We start from the raw sequence: 18065 nt of genomic DNA, 5'->3' as shown, positions 1-18065 counted from the left end.
CCAGGCGGAATCACTGGACGTCTTCTTGCCACTGTGGAGGGAAAAAAAGAGGATAAGGCTAGTGCCAGAGCTCCTCTCAGCCTGGGGTGGAGACACATACCTCAGAAGAACCCCGAGAATGATCCACTGACGTGCATGCCTGACAATCTGCTATAACACTTTAATCAGTTACCTCTGTAATAGGCATGGGCTTGGATATTCAACCACTTGGACAACCATTATTGTTCAAATTTTAATCCAGACGCTGATCCAAAGTCCACCCACCATCATGAGGAAGGCAGTTTTGCAATGTGTAATGTGACAATATGGCAAACCAAGTTTGAACACTTTTTGAGTCAATTGAGGATAATTGTGTTAAGCCTAAACTATGCAATGTTAAGATGGCCTATCAAACTGCCACTGATTCGATAAAAAAAAAATTTGCTTATGACACAGCACGAAGCAGCAACAACTTCATATTCCCTTTGTTCACTATCAATACATGTAGGCCCCATCTTGAGCTCGACAGGTCACCCAGCTATTTACAGGGAAGGACATTTTGTGCATCAGACAGATTTTGGCACACAGATGGCATTCTGTGAGCTTAAATATCAAGTGCTATAGTGTAAAACAAGTGCAACACACATACAACAATGTCATACATGACTGCATGGACATAAGGAATGATAAGCATAGGAAAGAGGCACAAGCAGAAAATACAGCAGTACTTCTTCTAGATGTAGCTGCAAAATGGCCAATGCAGGGCCAAGTGGAAGTTTGCATTCATAATAGTGCTGGCAACATGGTTTTAGTGGAAGAAAGCCATCGTGACTGGGAATCCACACCATGTTAAGCCTACACACTCCAGCTTTCTATAAAGAACAGGTTCAAGTTTGACAGTCTGAGTTGTGTGATCGTTGTATGCGCTGCACTTTCACCACAGTTTAGTCGGAACCAATCCTCTCAAAAGAGAGCAAGAATAAGTGAACCTGCTAAAACACAACCGCCAGTAATATTGCTGTACATGAAAGAACTCCATATGTGAGATGACATGAAGTGTCTACATATAAGCAGAGGTAGGTTGTAAATGCCCACACCATTAGATAGAACAGTTACAAAGCTCAGTGATGCCATAACCTTAGAATGTACAGACGACAGCTGGTAAGTCATTGAAGATGTGGCGCCAGTTCTTAGAAAAACTTAGACAAAAACAGGCCATTTAGCCCATCATGCACACCAGCCCTATCCACCTGATTTCTTCAGAATAACATGAAGTCAAATTTGGAAGGTCCCTAAAGTCCTACTCTCCTACACATTACTTGATAATTCATTCCATGTGTTTATGGCTCTCTGTGTGAAGAAAAACTTTCTAACACTTGTGGGAAATTTATCCATGTCAAGTTTCAAACTGTGTCTCCGCGTTCTTGTTGAACTCATTTTAAAATAATAGCCTGGATTCACTGGACTAGTTCCTTTCACAATTTGGAACATTTCAATCATGTCTCCTATTAACCTCCATTTACTTAAACTGAAAAGACTCCGCTCCTTTAATTTTTCCTCATAGGGTGTTCCTCTTGGTCTTGGAATTTGCCTGGTTGCTCTCTTCTGGACTTTCTCCAGTGCTGCTATGACTTTTTTGTAGCCTCGAGATCAAAACTTTACGCATAACCTCTTTTGACTTGTACTCCATGTCTCATGTTATGCAACCTTAAATTCTGTTAGCCTTCTTAATGGCTTCTGTGCACTGTCTGGATGTTGACAGTGACGAGTCCAATATGGCACCCAGGTCCTTTTTATAAACGGGTTCTTACAAGTTTCTGACCTCCCATTGTGTAATCAAATCTAACACTTCTACTTCCTATGTGTAATACTTTACATTTACTTACATTAATGTTCATCTGCCACAAATCTACCCACAGCTGTATTCTATTCAGCCCTCTCTGTATTGATTTGGCTGATTTTATACTAGCTGTCATAACACCTAGCTTTGCATCATCTGCAAACTAACTTGTTATTTCTATTCCTATCAAGATGGTTTATTCATCCATCCATCCATTATCCAACCCGCTATATTCTAACTACAGGGTTTATATATATTAAAAATAGCAGTTAAAAATGTTAAACATTAAAAATAAAATTCCTTGCACTATAACTATTTATTTTCTGTGTTACAGCCAATTTTGCACCCATCTATTCTCCACACACTAAATTCACTTGTCTTTTAGTTTGATGCCTAATCGTCTATTTGTGATCCTATTAAATGCCTTTTGAAAATCAAGATAAAAAAAATATAGTATGCACCTCTCAGATCATATGCTTTTGTTTCCTTAAAAAATTCCAGTATATAAGTAAAACACAACCTCCTCCATCTGAATCCATGTTCACTGTTACCTTACACTCCTGTTCTTACCTTTTCCTTAATAATTCCTTCCATTAACTTACCTGTTTAAAATTTCACGCAAAAGTCACAAGGTAAGTTAAAAATAATTTAGCTTAATACTCGAGCAATTAAAAAAGTTCATATGCACATCTCTTCTTCATAGTTGACATTTTAGTTTTGGGCTAATCCTCCCTCACAAAAAATGTAGTTGAAGTAACTAAACTGTCATTCTGTTCCTCCTCACATTAAGTCAACCATATTGCTCAGTTTTTGACTTCTTAATGACTAGGTTTTGAGTACATGTAAAATCTATCTATCTATCTATCTATCTATCTATCTATCTATCTATCTATCTATCTATCTATCTATCTATCTATCTATCTATCTAACTATCTATCTATCATATAGTGCCTTTATCTATCTATCTATCTATCTATCTATCTATCTATCTATCTATCTATCTATCTATCTATCATATAGTGCCTTATCTATCTATCTACAGGTGCCGTTCATAAAATTAGAATATCATGACAAAGTTGATTTATTTCAGTAATTCCATTCAAAAAGGGAAACTTGTGTATTAGATTCATTCATTACACACGGACTGATGTATTTCAAATGTTTATTTCTTTTAGATAGATAGATAGATAAAGTCACTATATGATAGATAGATAGATAGATATATAGATAGAGTCACTATATGATAGATAGATAGATAGATAGATAGATAGATAGATAGATAGATAGATAGATAGATATTTTATTAATCCCAAGGGGAAATTCACATAATCCAGCAGCAGTATACTGATACAAAGAAACAATATTAAATTAAATAGTAATAAAAATGAAAAGAATTAAAATAAAATTAATGTTCGCATTTACTCCCCCGGGTGGAATTGAAGAGTCAATTTTTAATTTTGATGATTATAACTATATATATGTATATGTATTTATATATATATATATATACAGTATGTATTCATATATATATATATATATATATATATATATATATATATATATATATATATATATATATATATATAAAATATAAAAAGCTGCTCAAAATAATTAAAGCAACTCTTTAACACATCAGATCTCAATAGGAAACAAAATCCTCCTGGATATCTCTACTGATATGGACTGGGTAATGTGTTAGGAATGAAAGGATGCCACATCGTTGGATGAAAATGAAAATGATCAACCTACAGAGGGCTGAATTCAAAGACACCCTGAAAATCAAAGTGAAAAAAGGATGTGGCAGGCTAGTCCATTTTGCTAAAATTTCATTGTAGTAACTCTAAATCGTACACAGTAGTTTGTATGGCCCCCACGTGCTTGTATGCATGCCTGACAACGTTGTGGGGGGCTTGTTCTGAAAGAGATGATGGATGGTGTCCTGGGGGATCTACTCCCATATTTGGACCAGGGCACCAGTGAGCTCCTGGGCAGTCTGAGGTGCAACCTGGCGGCGTTGGATGGAGCAAAACATAATGTCACACCCAGCGGTGTTCTATTGGATTTAGGTCAGGCGAGTGTGGGGGCCAATCAATGGTATCAGTTCCTTCATCCTCCAGGAACTGCCTGCATACTCTCTCTACACGAGGCTGGGCATTGTCGTACACCAGGAGGAACCCAGGACTGACTGCACCAGCACAGGTTTTGACAGTGGGTTCAATGATTTCATCCCATTACCTAAATCCTAATGGCAGTCAAGGTGCCTTTGTCAAGCCTGTAGAGGTCTGTGTGTCCCTCCATGGATATGCCTCCCCAGACCATCACTGACCCACCACCAAACCAGTCATGCTGAATGATGTTATAGGCAGCATAACATTCTCCACGGCTTCTCCAGACCCTTTCACGTCTGTCACATATGCTCAGGGTGAACCTGCTCTCATCTGTGAAAAGCACAGGGCACCAGTGGTGGATCTGCCAATTCTGATATTTTATGGCAAATGCCAATCGAGCTCCACGGTGCCAGGCAGTGAGCAAAGGGCCTACTAGAGGACGTTGGGCCCTCAGGCCACCCTCATGAAGTCTGTTTCTGATTGTTTGGTCAGAGACATTCACACCAGTTGCCTGTTGGAGGTCATTTTGTAGGGCTCTGGCAGTGCTCATCCTGTTCCTTCTTGCCCAAAGGAGCAGATACCAGTCTTGCTGATGGGTTATGGACCTTCTATGGCCCTCTCCAGCTCTCCTAGAGTAACTGCTTATCTCCTAGAATCTCCTCCATGCCCTTGAGACTGTGCAGGGAGACACAGCAAACCTTCTGGCAATGACACGTATTGATGTGCCATCCTGGAGAAGTTGGACTACCTGTGCAACCTCTGTAGGGTCCAGGTATCGCCTCATGCTACCAGTAGTGACACTGACTGTAGCCAAATGCAAAACTAGTGAAGAAACAGTCAGAAAAGATGAGGAGGGAAAAATGTCAGTGGCCTCCACCTGTTAAACCATTCCTGTTTTGGGGGTCATCTCATTGTTGCCCCTCTAGTGCACCTCTTGTTAATTTCATTAACACCAAAGTAGCTGCAACTGATTAACAAGCCCCTCTGCTACTTAACTGACCAGTTCATGATGCCCAGAAGTTTCACTGACTTGACGTTATACTCTGATTAAAAGTGTCCCTTTAATTTTTTTGAGCTGACACCCCCTAGTGGTCACTATATATATAAATAGTGAATCACTATCTGAATTCCCTTTCAGGTCCCAATGACTGTTACTCTGGAACTGGTGACACCTACATGGGCAAGGCCAGCATCACAGAGGATGGGGAACCCTGCCTTTACTGGAACTCCTACAAGGTCCTTCAGGAAGAAGTTAATCCTTTTACTGATGAAGCGATTGAAGCAGGCCTTGGGGAGCACAAATACTGCAGGTAATTCAAAGTTTTTAATATGAGAGCTGCAAAGCCATGTTGTTACTTTGTTTATTTTTTAAGCATATACTGCATATGTGTAATTTTAAATAGGAATCCAGACTCTGATGTAAAACCCTGGTGCTTTTTTCTCAAGAAAAATAAGCTGACATGGAACTATTGCAACATTTCCCAGTGTGACGCTGTTTCCACACAAACTACAGGTATGGTGATTTTATGATTTGATTCTTTTGCTCATGTGTCCATAAACTACATTAATATTTTTATCACTATGTTTAATGATCTACCGCATTGCCATTTTCTTTGCAGATTTTTTATCTTAGATGGCAGCCATATTGTACTTTTTATGTTGTCACACCTCAGATGGTATTTAAAGTGATAATGCACAGCTCTCATACGAGATTCTGGATATTGGGGGAGAATTCACAGATGCAAAATGGTAGCTCTGAGGCTAGGGATCTCCACTGGCAATTGGAAGGTTGCCGGTTCGTATCCCGTAAATGCCAAAAGTGACTCTGCTCTGTTGGGCCCTTAAGCAAGGCCCTTAACCTGCAATTGCTTAGCGCTTTGAGTAGTGAGAAAAGCGCTATATAAATGCAAAGAATTATTATTATGCATTTGGTTGATTTTCTGTGAGTTGGACTTTACATGCCCTTTTTTTTTGGTTAGCAAATTGTTATTTGTTGTTTTAGTTTAACAGTCTTTTTTGTTTTTTGTCCTTTGCTTGTCCCAGATATTGTTTCTCTTTATATCTCCAAGTCCTTGCATTATAGTTTGTGGATTTGCCTGTCAGTGACATAACACCGGATGTTTAACACTAGAATCCCTGAAGCCTACGAAAAAACTTGTAATCCTGGCCCACCTTAAATTCCTTCGCACCTCTCCATCAGCGTCTTTTGTTTTGTAAATGTGTTGATCAGCACAAGCAGCAAGCAGTCAGCTATCCCATCCGCCCCTTGACAGAGCTGAGTCTGTCTCAAAATTCTCAGAGCCCAAGTGTGTTTATCGTGGTGTGGCCTGGAGTTGTATAGGGTAAATAATATATAATTTTTTGGAATACATACATTTCATGCGTGTTCCATGTCTACATCAATCTGGGTAAATGTAGGATGACAGAAAATGCGAGAAATGCAAGAAATGCTGAACACATACCTAAAGCAGAAACTTTTTCCATGTTATGCTAATAATGATGAGAAGTGTATAATGTGTGAAGGCTTTAGTCTAAATATCAAATAAACATGTGTGCTTTTATTCAAGAATATAACCAAAGGAAAAAAAAACTTTCAATTTACATGTTGCTGTTGTGACAGATTGGGGGTGCTATCGTTCCCTTGAACCCTTGTCCAAGATGTCAGACACCAGATAAAAGTCCAAAAGTAGACTATTTTTATTCTGCACAGTGCACAAAGCACCCTCTCCTCCACAAAACTCATTAAACCAATCAATAACAATACAATAAACAATCCTCCACTCCCAGACTCGTTGCCACCCTTCCACCCAGCTCAGCTCGCCGTCTGGGAGCACCCATAATCCTTTTATAATCCCTGACCCGGTAGTGTTCCAATCCCCAGTCCATGTGATCTCCTATCACTTCCAGGTCAGATCAAAAGTCCTTTTCTTCACCCCAGAAACACGTCATTCCCCTTGTCCATGTGACTCGGACATACTTCCGGGGTGTAGGGCAAATAAACACTGTTCCTCCCTGCAGCGCCTTCTAGCGGCCCCTGTGGTATCCAGCAGGGCTGTAAAGGAAAACTCCAATGTCCATAATTCCCTGCTGGCATTCGGGGCTCCACCTGGCGGTCTGGGGGTATTGGCCGGGATGAATGGCCGGCCATATTCCACACTGTCAAGGAGTTAAAAGCACAAGCCCAAATTTCAATCAACAGAAAGTTTTCCTGGATGGTGCAGAGCTAAGAACCACTGCCTTGTAACCAGAAGGTTGTGGGTTTGAGTCTGGGGCCCCGCTTTTTGAGTAGTGAGCTGCTATTATTATTAATATTACTATAATATAATAGAAACATACACTTGATTTGAGTCTGTAACACCCAGTGTAGATTTTGGCTACTTATAAAAGGTAGCGCTTGTTTTTTTATTATTCAGTTTTATTCTCTCAGTGACATTCACGTGGTACAACAACGTGACCTCTATCAGACTGGACAAAGGCAGGACCATAGCAGCAGACGGCTTGTTCACAGCGCTTTCACTGGCTAATGGACTGCTGCACCGCGACACAACTCTGTTTGATATTTTAAAATAAGTTCATCAAGAACATTGGGACAAAGCTCGAAACTTTTTAAGGGTAAATTCCACACAAACATTTGGAAGTTTTTCTTCATACAGTGAACCATAGACACTTGGAATAAGCTACCAAGTAGTGGGGTAGACAGTAGGACTTTAGGGACTTACAAAACTCGACTTGATGTTATTTTGGAAGAAATAAGTGGCTAGGACTGGCAAGCTTTGTTGGGCTGAATGGCCTGTACTTGTCTAGGTTGTTCTAATGTACTAATGTTTGACCTCACACTAAATATTATAAAAGACAGGTTAAGAACAATTGGATATGGCAGTATGAGCTCTGTGTGTGTTTTTGTGTTCCAGTTCAAGTAGCTTCAGTATTCCAGTATCCTTCCATTATTGAAATTTGAAAAAATTGACCACCCTGGTCCCTTTGCTTACTGTTTGCTTTCTATCAGCTCCACCTCCAGAACAAACTACACCTGCAGCTAGTGATGAAATTGCACCATCTGCAATGTTTGATACCTGTGGGAAGCCAGATTCATCACGTGTTATGCCTCGGATTTACTGGGGCAGGAAAGCCCTTCCTGGTTCACATCCATGGCAGGTATCCCTCCAGCTGAATGAACAAGTTGGTGTCCATGAACCTGGCCACCAGTGTGGAGCGAGTTTAATAAAGTCCTGCTGGGCTTTAACAGCTGCACACTGCATATTGTAAGTTGAAATCTTCAGATAGGTGGTATCTAATATTAGACAGTGTAATATTAAATCATTTTTATTATTAATCTTACAAATTAGTAATTCCAATATTTTTAAGTGCAAACTGATGTTATTTTATTTACTGTATATTTATGGGATTATTGTATTATTTACTGTATATATGTATTTAGGTCTGGTTATGTTTTGTGTTATATTACTTGCATATTTATAAATCTCTTTTGACCTAATGGATGGCACCATTCTGGCACATGTCATATTCATTTAGCCATTTTGGGTTCCATCAACGTATAACATCAACATTCACAAGCAATTACCCTTGAACATTGACATGTTGTTATTGACAAGTATTTTAAAAATCGTATTTATTTTCTTGTTACCAATAACGTTGCTCCGCATCTTTCATTAAGTGTTTTGTTTTTCTCTCATCTTAGTTTTGCTCGCAGAAAGATTTGGTTATGACGTAAGATTGCCTTATAGAGTCTCTGCCACCCATAATGTGAAAAAATACATGGAAAGGATCTGTAAAGCATCTTTCCAAATTACAAGTTTAATTCAGTTCATACATTAATCATCACAAATAGCGACAGTGCTTTTATATTTGTCTTTTTCACCATAATTAAATATGACCTCATTTCATCATTCATTTGGGCTCTGGAACTGTGAGACAATAGAACTCACCACACCACAACCATGCTGGACTGAAGTTTAAACTAATAACATAATAAAAAAGTATATATTTTTTAGCTATGTAGCAAATTGTAACATGAACTACTGTCTAACTAATAGTGTATAGTCTTAAAATACAACCAATATAACAGGGAAACAGACCACTGATTAAGTAATTCTTATTGTATGCAGATTTCAAACAAAATTAAACAAAAGTAATAAAATTACATCATATTTTTTTGTGACCACTTACATGTGTATCAAAACAAATTAATAAAATTGTACAATAAAAATATATACTGTATATTGTATACAATTGTATTATATAATGTACAGTATATAGTGTATATATATATATGGTGACCTGTAGAGGGCATAACTGAGCCCAGACACTCCAGACACAATTGCACTACAAGTCCCAGGTTCAAATGAGTACTTTATAGTCACAACACTTTCACAAAGGCTGTTTGTCTCCTCCGCTTCTCTACAGGCGAGCTTCATCTAACTTCTCTCCCGACTGTGAGTCCCTGGGTGGGCCGGAGGGGCTCCTTGTACTTCTGGTGTAATGAGGTGTCCTCCTGGAAGCACTTCCAGGTCAGGCAGAACCTCTTAAATATATAAGTAGTGTGGAGGGTGCTTGGTGCACTGTGAAAAATAATAAAGAATATTGGGCTTTTATCCAGTGTCTTGCGTGGTACCTGAGGGTTCAAGGGAGCACTAGTGCCCCCTACTGCCACAATATATAGGTCTGTGATACGGTTTGCATATTTGCAGCTGGAGATCCACAAAGGGAGAAAATGAATCACGTATCATAAAGTAGTTTTTATTCCTCAGCTTTCAATCATCTTCATCAGAGGATAATGCTTGGACTTACAAGAATCAAAGGCAATATATATCAATGACTTATGATATGACACTTGAATCAGAACCCCCACCCCACCTGGCACTCACTCCCTTATCACCACAATGTGTCTGAAGGTGCTGCACGCATCCTGGCCAAGTCAGGTGTCAGAATAGCACACAAACCCATTAACAATCTGCGCACGGTCCTCTTTAATGCTAAAAACAAGAAATCGACAGCAGAAACATGAAATGCAGCGTACAGCATTCCATGCAGCTCGTGCTCAGTGGTATACATTGGACAAACTTCAAAACAAAAATCGCACATTGTTGTGGTCCCCGGCCGGGACGCCCAGGAGGATGTGAGGAGGGCTTGTGCCTCCTCCAGACCGTGAGGGGGCGTCCGTCCTGGTTCTGTTGGGGGCCCGTGGTCACCGCCAGGCGGTGCCCCGATGCCGGTTTATCCCGTGTGGTCCTCGGCCGGGGCTGGAGCCCGGCCGGGACGCTTGAGGACCAGAGGAGGCGTGTGCCTCCTCCAGACCGAGTGGGGCGTCCGTCCTGGTTATGCAGGGGGTCTCGGGTAGGGGGCTTTAAAGCCCAGCCCTGTAGGGACCCGTGGCCACCGCCAGGCGGCGCCCCAGTGCCTATTTATCCCGGGAGCCCGGCACTTCTGCCACACCAGGAAGTGCCGTGGGCAAGACGACCGGGGAGACACGGACGGCTTCCGGGTGCGCAGCCGGCACTTCCGCCACACAGGGGTGTGGCCACCGTTAAGTGCCGGGGAGCAGCTGGACCCCATCCAGGTTCCCATAAAAGGGGCCGCCTCCCTTCAGTCAGTGGTGGATGTCGGGAGGTAGCAGGACTGAACTGGAGAGAGAGGACGGGAGGCGGCCAGGAAGGCACAAAGACTGTGGGCCCTGGACTTTGGGGAAATCGGTGCAGAGGCACTGGGGGTGAGTGCACGTGACTTTGGACATTGACTAAATTGTATATAGTGTAAATAAACGGTGTGATGGGTGAAAACATGTTGTCCGTCTGTCTGTGCCGGGGCCAGCGTTCACAATGTATACAGGAACACCACAACGCCGTCAGAAGAAAGGACTCTCTATCATTGATCTACACGCACACTAAATCAACAGGACATACATTTAACTGGGACAATGTACAAGTAAAATTTAAAGCCAATACTAAAAGTACCAGAGAGCTGGCTGAATCCTGGTTATCAAATGAGAACGCCATCAACAGACACTTGGACATAAATCCAGCATATGGAAACTTAACAAGAACATATTCATAATAAACAAGATTTCACACCCAATAAATGGACCTAGCCACCCGAAATCAACACCCCCACCACCACCCCCCTCCACGTAAGTTATTGCTATATATTGCCTTTGATTCTTATAAGTCTAAGCATTATCTTCTGATGAAGACCCCTGGTAGGAGTTGAAAGCTCAGGAATAAAAACTACTTTATGATACGTGATCCATTTTCTCCCTTTGTGGATCCCCAGCTGCAAAGCTGCAAATATATATATACTGTATCAAATTTCTAAAACGTTTGACCAAACACTGAGATCTCCCAATGTATCTATGAGAAACAAAATGACTAACTAAGCAGTCAAAGACATCGATTAAAGGTGTAAAGTGTACTTGAAATAAGGATCTACCAAAGAACAAAATCCTTATAGTCACAGGTGTCCCTCAGGGCCATATTTGGACATTGCTTGTTGTATGTATTGTCATGTTGTAAACTATCACAAAGCTTTCTGGGCTTTTGTTACACTGCTGCTATTTGATCTTTTCTCTCTCTTTGGCATTTCAGTGCAAAGCCATCCCAGTATTCAGTCGTTCTGGGAGATGAGAATCTGAGCAAGCCAGGACCTTATGAGCAGGTTCTTGAAGTTGAAGAGATAATAGTGCATGAAAACTACACAGAAACGAACGAGGCTTTGTACAATGATGTAGGTGAGTGACGGCACAATTCTCAGCCCCTGTCCTCTGGACTTTCTTTGACGTTCGAGTTCACTCTTGTGTTGACCCAATTTCAGTTTTTCTTTACTTGTTTTCTGTTGTTCCTCCCCACTTTCAAGTTTTTGTTTTCTAAATGTGCTCTGCAGACTGGTTTATTTTAGTGCCTGTTGTATTTAAAGAGTTGAAAAATCAGAAACTAGCATTTAACTATTAAAATAACTAGGGGGCAGCCCCCTACTTGCTTCGCCTGCCAACCCCCGGGCGGGCAATACACGTTGACGGTGAGACTTGAAAAAATCTCTGGGCATGTAAAAATGAGAACACAGGAAGTGTGTCTGACAAAAGCATTCACATGAATGAGAGATGAGGGGACTGTGGGACTTGAAAAAATCTCTTGGAAATAAAAGTCTCGTCTCAAGATTTTCTTTAATAATAGAGAGATAGGAAAAAAAGTCATATTAAGGGCTCTCCTATATACTCTCAGGGTTCTCATCTCATTTACCTGGTTGCCATTGCTTGCTGGTTTGCCCCTAAAACTTAACTAATCAAATAACTTTTTTCTGTGGAATACTTTCTAAAGCAAAACTAACTTAAAATTATTGAGATGATAACATACTGTATGTACACTGATCACTCTTTTGTCAGACAAGCGTTTGGAGAGTTAAGTATGTCCTAGCAGTATGAGGTGCACAGTAAAAAACTGACCTTGAGCAGCATGCCAGTCAGTAACAATCAAGGAGAAGAAGACTGCAGGGAAAAGTCAGGAAGAAGGAGAAGTGTATTGAGTTTAGTAGTGGAGGAATAAAATACACTGAAAAGGAAATAGAGGATGGATTTAATTTGTATTTTTCTGATGCTTTCACTAGTGAGGATTTTAGTACTACAGTAATATGCCAGTAGCTAAAGGAAATATTAAAGAAATCCACGGTAGAGGATGTGTACAGAGTGCAATCGTATTAGGATTATAAAGTTTAAAAGCAAATCAACTTTCGACAACACTTACTTAACTGCACAAACAATGCGACTAGTTACATATATATAATGGCCAAAAGGGGGCACCCCAGAGCCATGCACTTCAGACACAAGTACTGTACACACACACACAGTCAAACATTTAAACAAAGTGTAATTTATTTATTACACAAAATTCCTTTTGCAGGTTCTTCCTCAAAAACACAAGAAATCTCAAGCACAACCCAATAATGTATCTCCTCCACTCACCTTCAGTCAAGCCTTCTCCGCTACCTCCTGACTTTAGGTTCAATAGAGATATCTCTCCTCTACAGCTCCCCCTGCTGGCACCCATGATGCCTGACAGGGTTGCCCCATGGAAATGTAACTCCCAACACTCCTTGCGCCAACATATACTTGGATGCACTGTGCCAGGACTGCTGCCACCTAGCATATCGGGGAACAGTAGGACCTTGAATGACTGTTTCCCCGATCCATCCAATTTATTGTTCCATCCAGGAACAAGAATGCCCACCATTCTGGCCAGAACATCAGTCTAATGCACCATATAGATTGACAGATAGATAGTGTAAACTGTCTGTATATAGCGCCTGACCCGACACAGATTGACACGGAGGCACGTATACAATAAAATGAACTTTTTATTTTCTTCCCCTGTGGGCACACATCTTCCCCGTGACCCACAGGTAATACACAGTCCCAGCACTAATCACACCAGTACAACAAGCACTTGGCGGCACCACTCCTCCCAAGCAACCTTGTCCTCCTCTACCCAACTCTGGCGCCTTGAGTAGTGGCTGCAGGCTCTTTTTGTAGCCCTCCCAGAAGTGCTCCAGGTGGTAATTGGCCTAATTAGGCTGCACTTCCGGGTGTGGCTGCATTCCAGCCCACAGAGGCTCCTTAAACCGTGCAACTCCTCCAGGTGGTGTCCACGGAGCCCAACGGGTCTGAGTCCTGAAGTCCCACACCTGTGGCCCCAATGTAACCCAGGAGGGCTGCCACCATGCTTTTCGGGGGACATAGAGTACATCCCATGGCTTCTTCCCTGAATCCAGTGTTGAAGGGGCATCCTGGCCAGGCATGGGACCCGGCAACCCATCACAATAGATAGATTATCTTTTTACAAAGATAATGTAAACATGTTTTCAGAGGGGAGTCCAAAACTGAACTGGCTTAAAAATGACCAAACTGCTGGTCACACAGGCAGTGCCAGTGCAGGTTGTTTTGCACCCTAGGCCAAACTCATTAGTGCACCAATCACCTGTTTGGTAGCTAACGTGTACGGCTGGGTTCAGACACCATGATCTGTGTCCTTAGGCGAATGCCTAATTCACATTAATGGTGGTGCTGGACCTGCATATGGGCTCCAGGTAGGAAGGGGCAGACAACAGTGACTTCAGAGGTGGAACTGCCATTAATCTTCCATTCTGTAGAGGAAGGAAGAGAGAAGGCATTAGCACATCAGAGTCCTTAAGTTGTCTCCCAAGTGTTTGACAATACATGTATACAACGGTATAAAATTTATTTTCTGAAGTTACTGCAGCTCTAGAAAATGTATTAAAAGACCAGAAGCTAGCAAACTTTGCGTTGTCTTATAAAAAAGTGTTTGGTGAAATCCTGATAACCACAGATGTTTAATTCACTTAATATACACCACAGACAAATATCAAGACAAGACAGAAAAACCCAGTGCAGTGGAGTATTCTGGATTACGTACGCCAGCTTTCAAAAGTTTTTGATAAGGTGCCCAATGAGTGTCTGTTCATCCAATCACACTCTAGGGTGCACATACCTTTTCACATGGGGCTTCTCCATGTTAGCTGTTCTTTAATAATTAATGACGATCTTAAATCAGTTCTTTGTCATTAGTCCCCAGAGTTAGATTGATTTACACTGTAAAAAAAAAAAAGTTAAAACAAAAGTAAAATGTATGCCAGCGATAAGTGCCAACCAAAAACTTAAGACGACATGCAGTGTGATTTTTGTCTAATTTCTCATTTGATGTGCTTATTTCACATTAAAGTAGACAAACAAATGACTATTAATGTACTACATATCATTTTTATTGTTTTTTCCATACAAAATTCTGAACATCTTTAATTTACAAAAATCATTAAGATACAAGTCATTGATTTTGATATTTTAATGTTCATTTACAACTTTTTTTTACAATTATAGTGACACACAACTTTATAAGAGCGAAGCAGACAACACTAGTCCTGTCATTAGGGTTGGGAAGCTACAACAGATCAGACAGAGTAAGAACAGAGCTACTGTACAGTCAGTTAGTCAGTCAGTCATTATCCAGCCTGCTATATCCTAAGATAGGGTCACAGGGGTCTGCTGGAGCCAATCCCAGCCAACACAGGGCACAAGGCAGGAACATATCCCGGGCAGGGCGCCAGCCCACCGCAGGACACACACACCAAGCACACACTAGGGACAATTTAGGATCGCCAATGCACCTAACCTGCACGCACCCGGAGGAAACATGCAAACTCCACACAGGGAGGACCTGGGAAGCGAACCCGGGTCTCCTAACTCAGCGGCACTACCACTGCATCACTGTGCTCCCTGCTACTGTACAGTGAAACAACTAAACAGCTAACCAGACCAGTGGTGACAAAATGGGAACAACAGAACTGAGCACTTCTTTACCTTACTGCGAATTGCAGCAGCAGTCCTACTGTAGCTGAGCTCTATTGTTAACTGCAAAAATAAAAAAATTGTGGCTATTAGAGTGGTTTGTGAACACAGTCCTGGAGTTTCACAAAAACACGTCATGAAGACAGGCTGATTTTTGATATTTTCTTTGTTTTTTTATTTTTTCCCCACTAACTTTTAGCTTTGCTGCGGCTGAAGCCAACCAATGGTCACTGTGCCAATGAGAGCGAGTATGTCAAGACAGTTTGCCTGCCAGAGGAGCGGCTGGGCGACGGCACACAGTGTACCATCTCGGGATGGGGTGCTACAGAAAAAGGTGGCTCTTTCTCTCATCATGCGTTTTCTTTTAAAATGTTTATTTCTGTGTAATTAATAGATTGTAGTAGTTGTGTTCTTTAGGAAAACAACATTAAAATGAATAATGTGCACTGGGCAGCGTCAGACCAAATCTACCTGCTGAAATCTAAACTTGACTGTGCGTCAGTAGGTTGTGTGTTTTGAGAACGTCTTACACCTAAAAACGTGGATTATCTCCCAGTATGTAAAATCACTGCTAACACCTTAACGGCAGTCAAATGTTGTAAAAGTGCACTGTGAGAAAATGGCTGTAATATCTAATAACACACTACTTGCACAGAGACTTGTTTTGCTCTGCTGGAGAAATGCCAATCCCTTCTCTCTCAGTACAGTAAGTGGAAAATCAATGTTTTTATTATCTGAAGTTAGAAAATAAATCAAATACTCAGTGCAAGGACAAAGAACTCATTAATGTAATTCTAAAGTAAATGTGCTGGCCCTGTGCTCATCTTTTAGACTGGGACTCTCTAGTCGTAAAGCTATCTTTGTGCAGGTGGGCTTTGAATGCTGAATTTAATTGATTGATTTTGGAGAATATTATTGTATATAACAATACAGTTCATCCGGAAAGTATTCACAGTGCATCACTTTTTCCACATTTTGTTATGTCACAGCCTTATTCCAAAATGGATTAAATTAATTTTTTTCCTCAGAATTCTACACACAACACCCCATAATGACAACGTGAAAAAAGTTTACTTGAGATTTTGGCAAATTTAGTAAAAATAAAAAAACTGAGAAAGCACATGTACATAAGTATTCACAGCCTTTGCCATGAAGCTCAAAATTGAGCTCAGGTGCATCCTGTTTCCCCTGATCATCCTTGAGATGTTTCTGCAGCTTAATTGGAGTCCACCCGTGATTCTGCAGCTTAATTGGAGTCCACCCGTGATTAAATTCAGTTGATTGGACATGATTTGGAAAGGCACACACTTGTCTATATAAGGTCCCACAGTTGACAGTTCTTGTCAGAGCACAAACCAAGCATGAAGTCAGAGGAATTGTCTGTAGACCTCCGAGACAGGATTGTCTTGCGGCACAAATCTGGGGAAGGTTACAGAAAAATTTCTGCTGCTTTGAAGGTCCCAATGAGCACAGTGACCTCCATCATCCGTAAGTGGAAGAAGTTCGAAACCACCAGGACTATTCCTAGAGCTGGCCGGCCATCTAAACTGAGTGATCGGGGAGAAGGGCCTTAGTCAGGGAGGTGACCAAGAACCCGATGGTCACTCTGTCAGAGCTCCAGAGGTCCTCTGCGGAGAGAGGAGAACATTCCAGAAGGACAACCATCTCTGCAGCAATCCACCAATCAGGCCTGTATGGTAGAGTGGCCAGACGGAAGCCAGTCCTTAGTAAAAGGCACATGGCAGCCCGCCTGGAGTTTGCCAAAAGGCACCTTAAGGACTCTCAGACCATGAGAAACAAAATTCTCTGGTCTGATGAGACAAAGATTGAACTCTTTGGTGTGAATGCCAGGCGCCACGCTTGAGGGAACCAGGCTCCGCTCATCACCAGGCCAATGCCATCACTACAGTGAAGCATGGTGGTGGCAGCATCATGCTGTGGGGATGGAACTGGGAGACTAGTCAGGATAAAGGGAAAGATGACTGCAGCAATGTACAGAGACATCCTGGATGAAAACCTACTGCAGAGCGCTCTTGACCTCAGACTGAGGCGACGGTTCAGCTTTCAGCAGGACAACGACCCTAAGCACACAGCCAAGATATCAAAGGGGTGGCTTCAGGACAACTCTGTGAATGTCCTTGAGTGGCCCAGTCAGAGCCCAGACTTGAATCCGATTGAAAATCTCTGGAGAGAGCTTAACATGGCTGTGCACCGACGCTTCCCATCCAACCTGATGGAGCTTGAGAGGTGCTGCAAAGAGGAATGGGCGAAACTGGCCAATGATAGGTGTGCCAAGCTTGTGGCATCATATTCAAAAAGACTTGAGGCTGTAATTGCTGCCAAAGGCGCATCGACAAAGTATTGAGCAAAGGCTGTGAATACTTATGTACTTGTGATTTCTCAGTTTTTTATTTTTAATTAATTTGCAAAAACCTCAAGTAAACTTTTTTCATGTTGTCATTATGGGGTGTTGTTAGTAGAATTCTGAGGAAAAAAATGAATTTAATCCATTTTGGAATAAGGCTGTAACATAACAAAATGTGGAAAAAGTGATGCGCTGTGAATACTTTCCGGATGCACTGTATATTACACTGGTTAACAAAATTTTACTTCAATTTGTCATATTTACCAACATAGATGAATCTCACAGTATGCTGAATTCAAAAATCTAATCAGACTTTCTCTAATATGCAAGGATTTTAAGTGAAACACGTTTAAAATTTACAATAACCGTATATTTACACTATATTGTACATACAGACAGATTGGGGTG

General features: G+C 41.3%; 1 protein-coding gene across 1 annotated transcript in view; it reads left to right on the top strand.

The window, feature by feature from the left end:
* The window catches only part of habp2 (hyaluronan binding protein 2), a 60503-nt gene that overhangs the window by 26681 nt on the left and 15757 nt on the right, over nucleotides 1-18065 (top strand). Inside the window, exons 7-11 of the mRNA XM_039735918.1 lie at nucleotides 5066-5237; nucleotides 5331-5440; nucleotides 7934-8189; nucleotides 11526-11668; nucleotides 15492-15626. Of these exons, the coding sequence (XP_039591852.1) occupies nucleotides 5066-5237; nucleotides 5331-5440; nucleotides 7934-8189; nucleotides 11526-11668; nucleotides 15492-15626 (816 nt within the window). The remainder of the gene's footprint in view (nucleotides 1-5065; nucleotides 5238-5330; nucleotides 5441-7933; nucleotides 8190-11525; nucleotides 11669-15491; nucleotides 15627-18065) is intronic.

This window comes from Polypterus senegalus, chromosome 1 (genome assembly GCF_016835505.1).
Source record: "Polypterus senegalus isolate Bchr_013 chromosome 1, ASM1683550v1, whole genome shotgun sequence".
Taxonomy (NCBI): Eukaryota; Metazoa; Chordata; class Cladistia; order Polypteriformes; family Polypteridae; genus Polypterus; species Polypterus senegalus.
The sequence above is the reverse complement of the archived record's forward strand: the minus strand, read 5'-3'. Positions and strand labels throughout refer to the sequence as shown.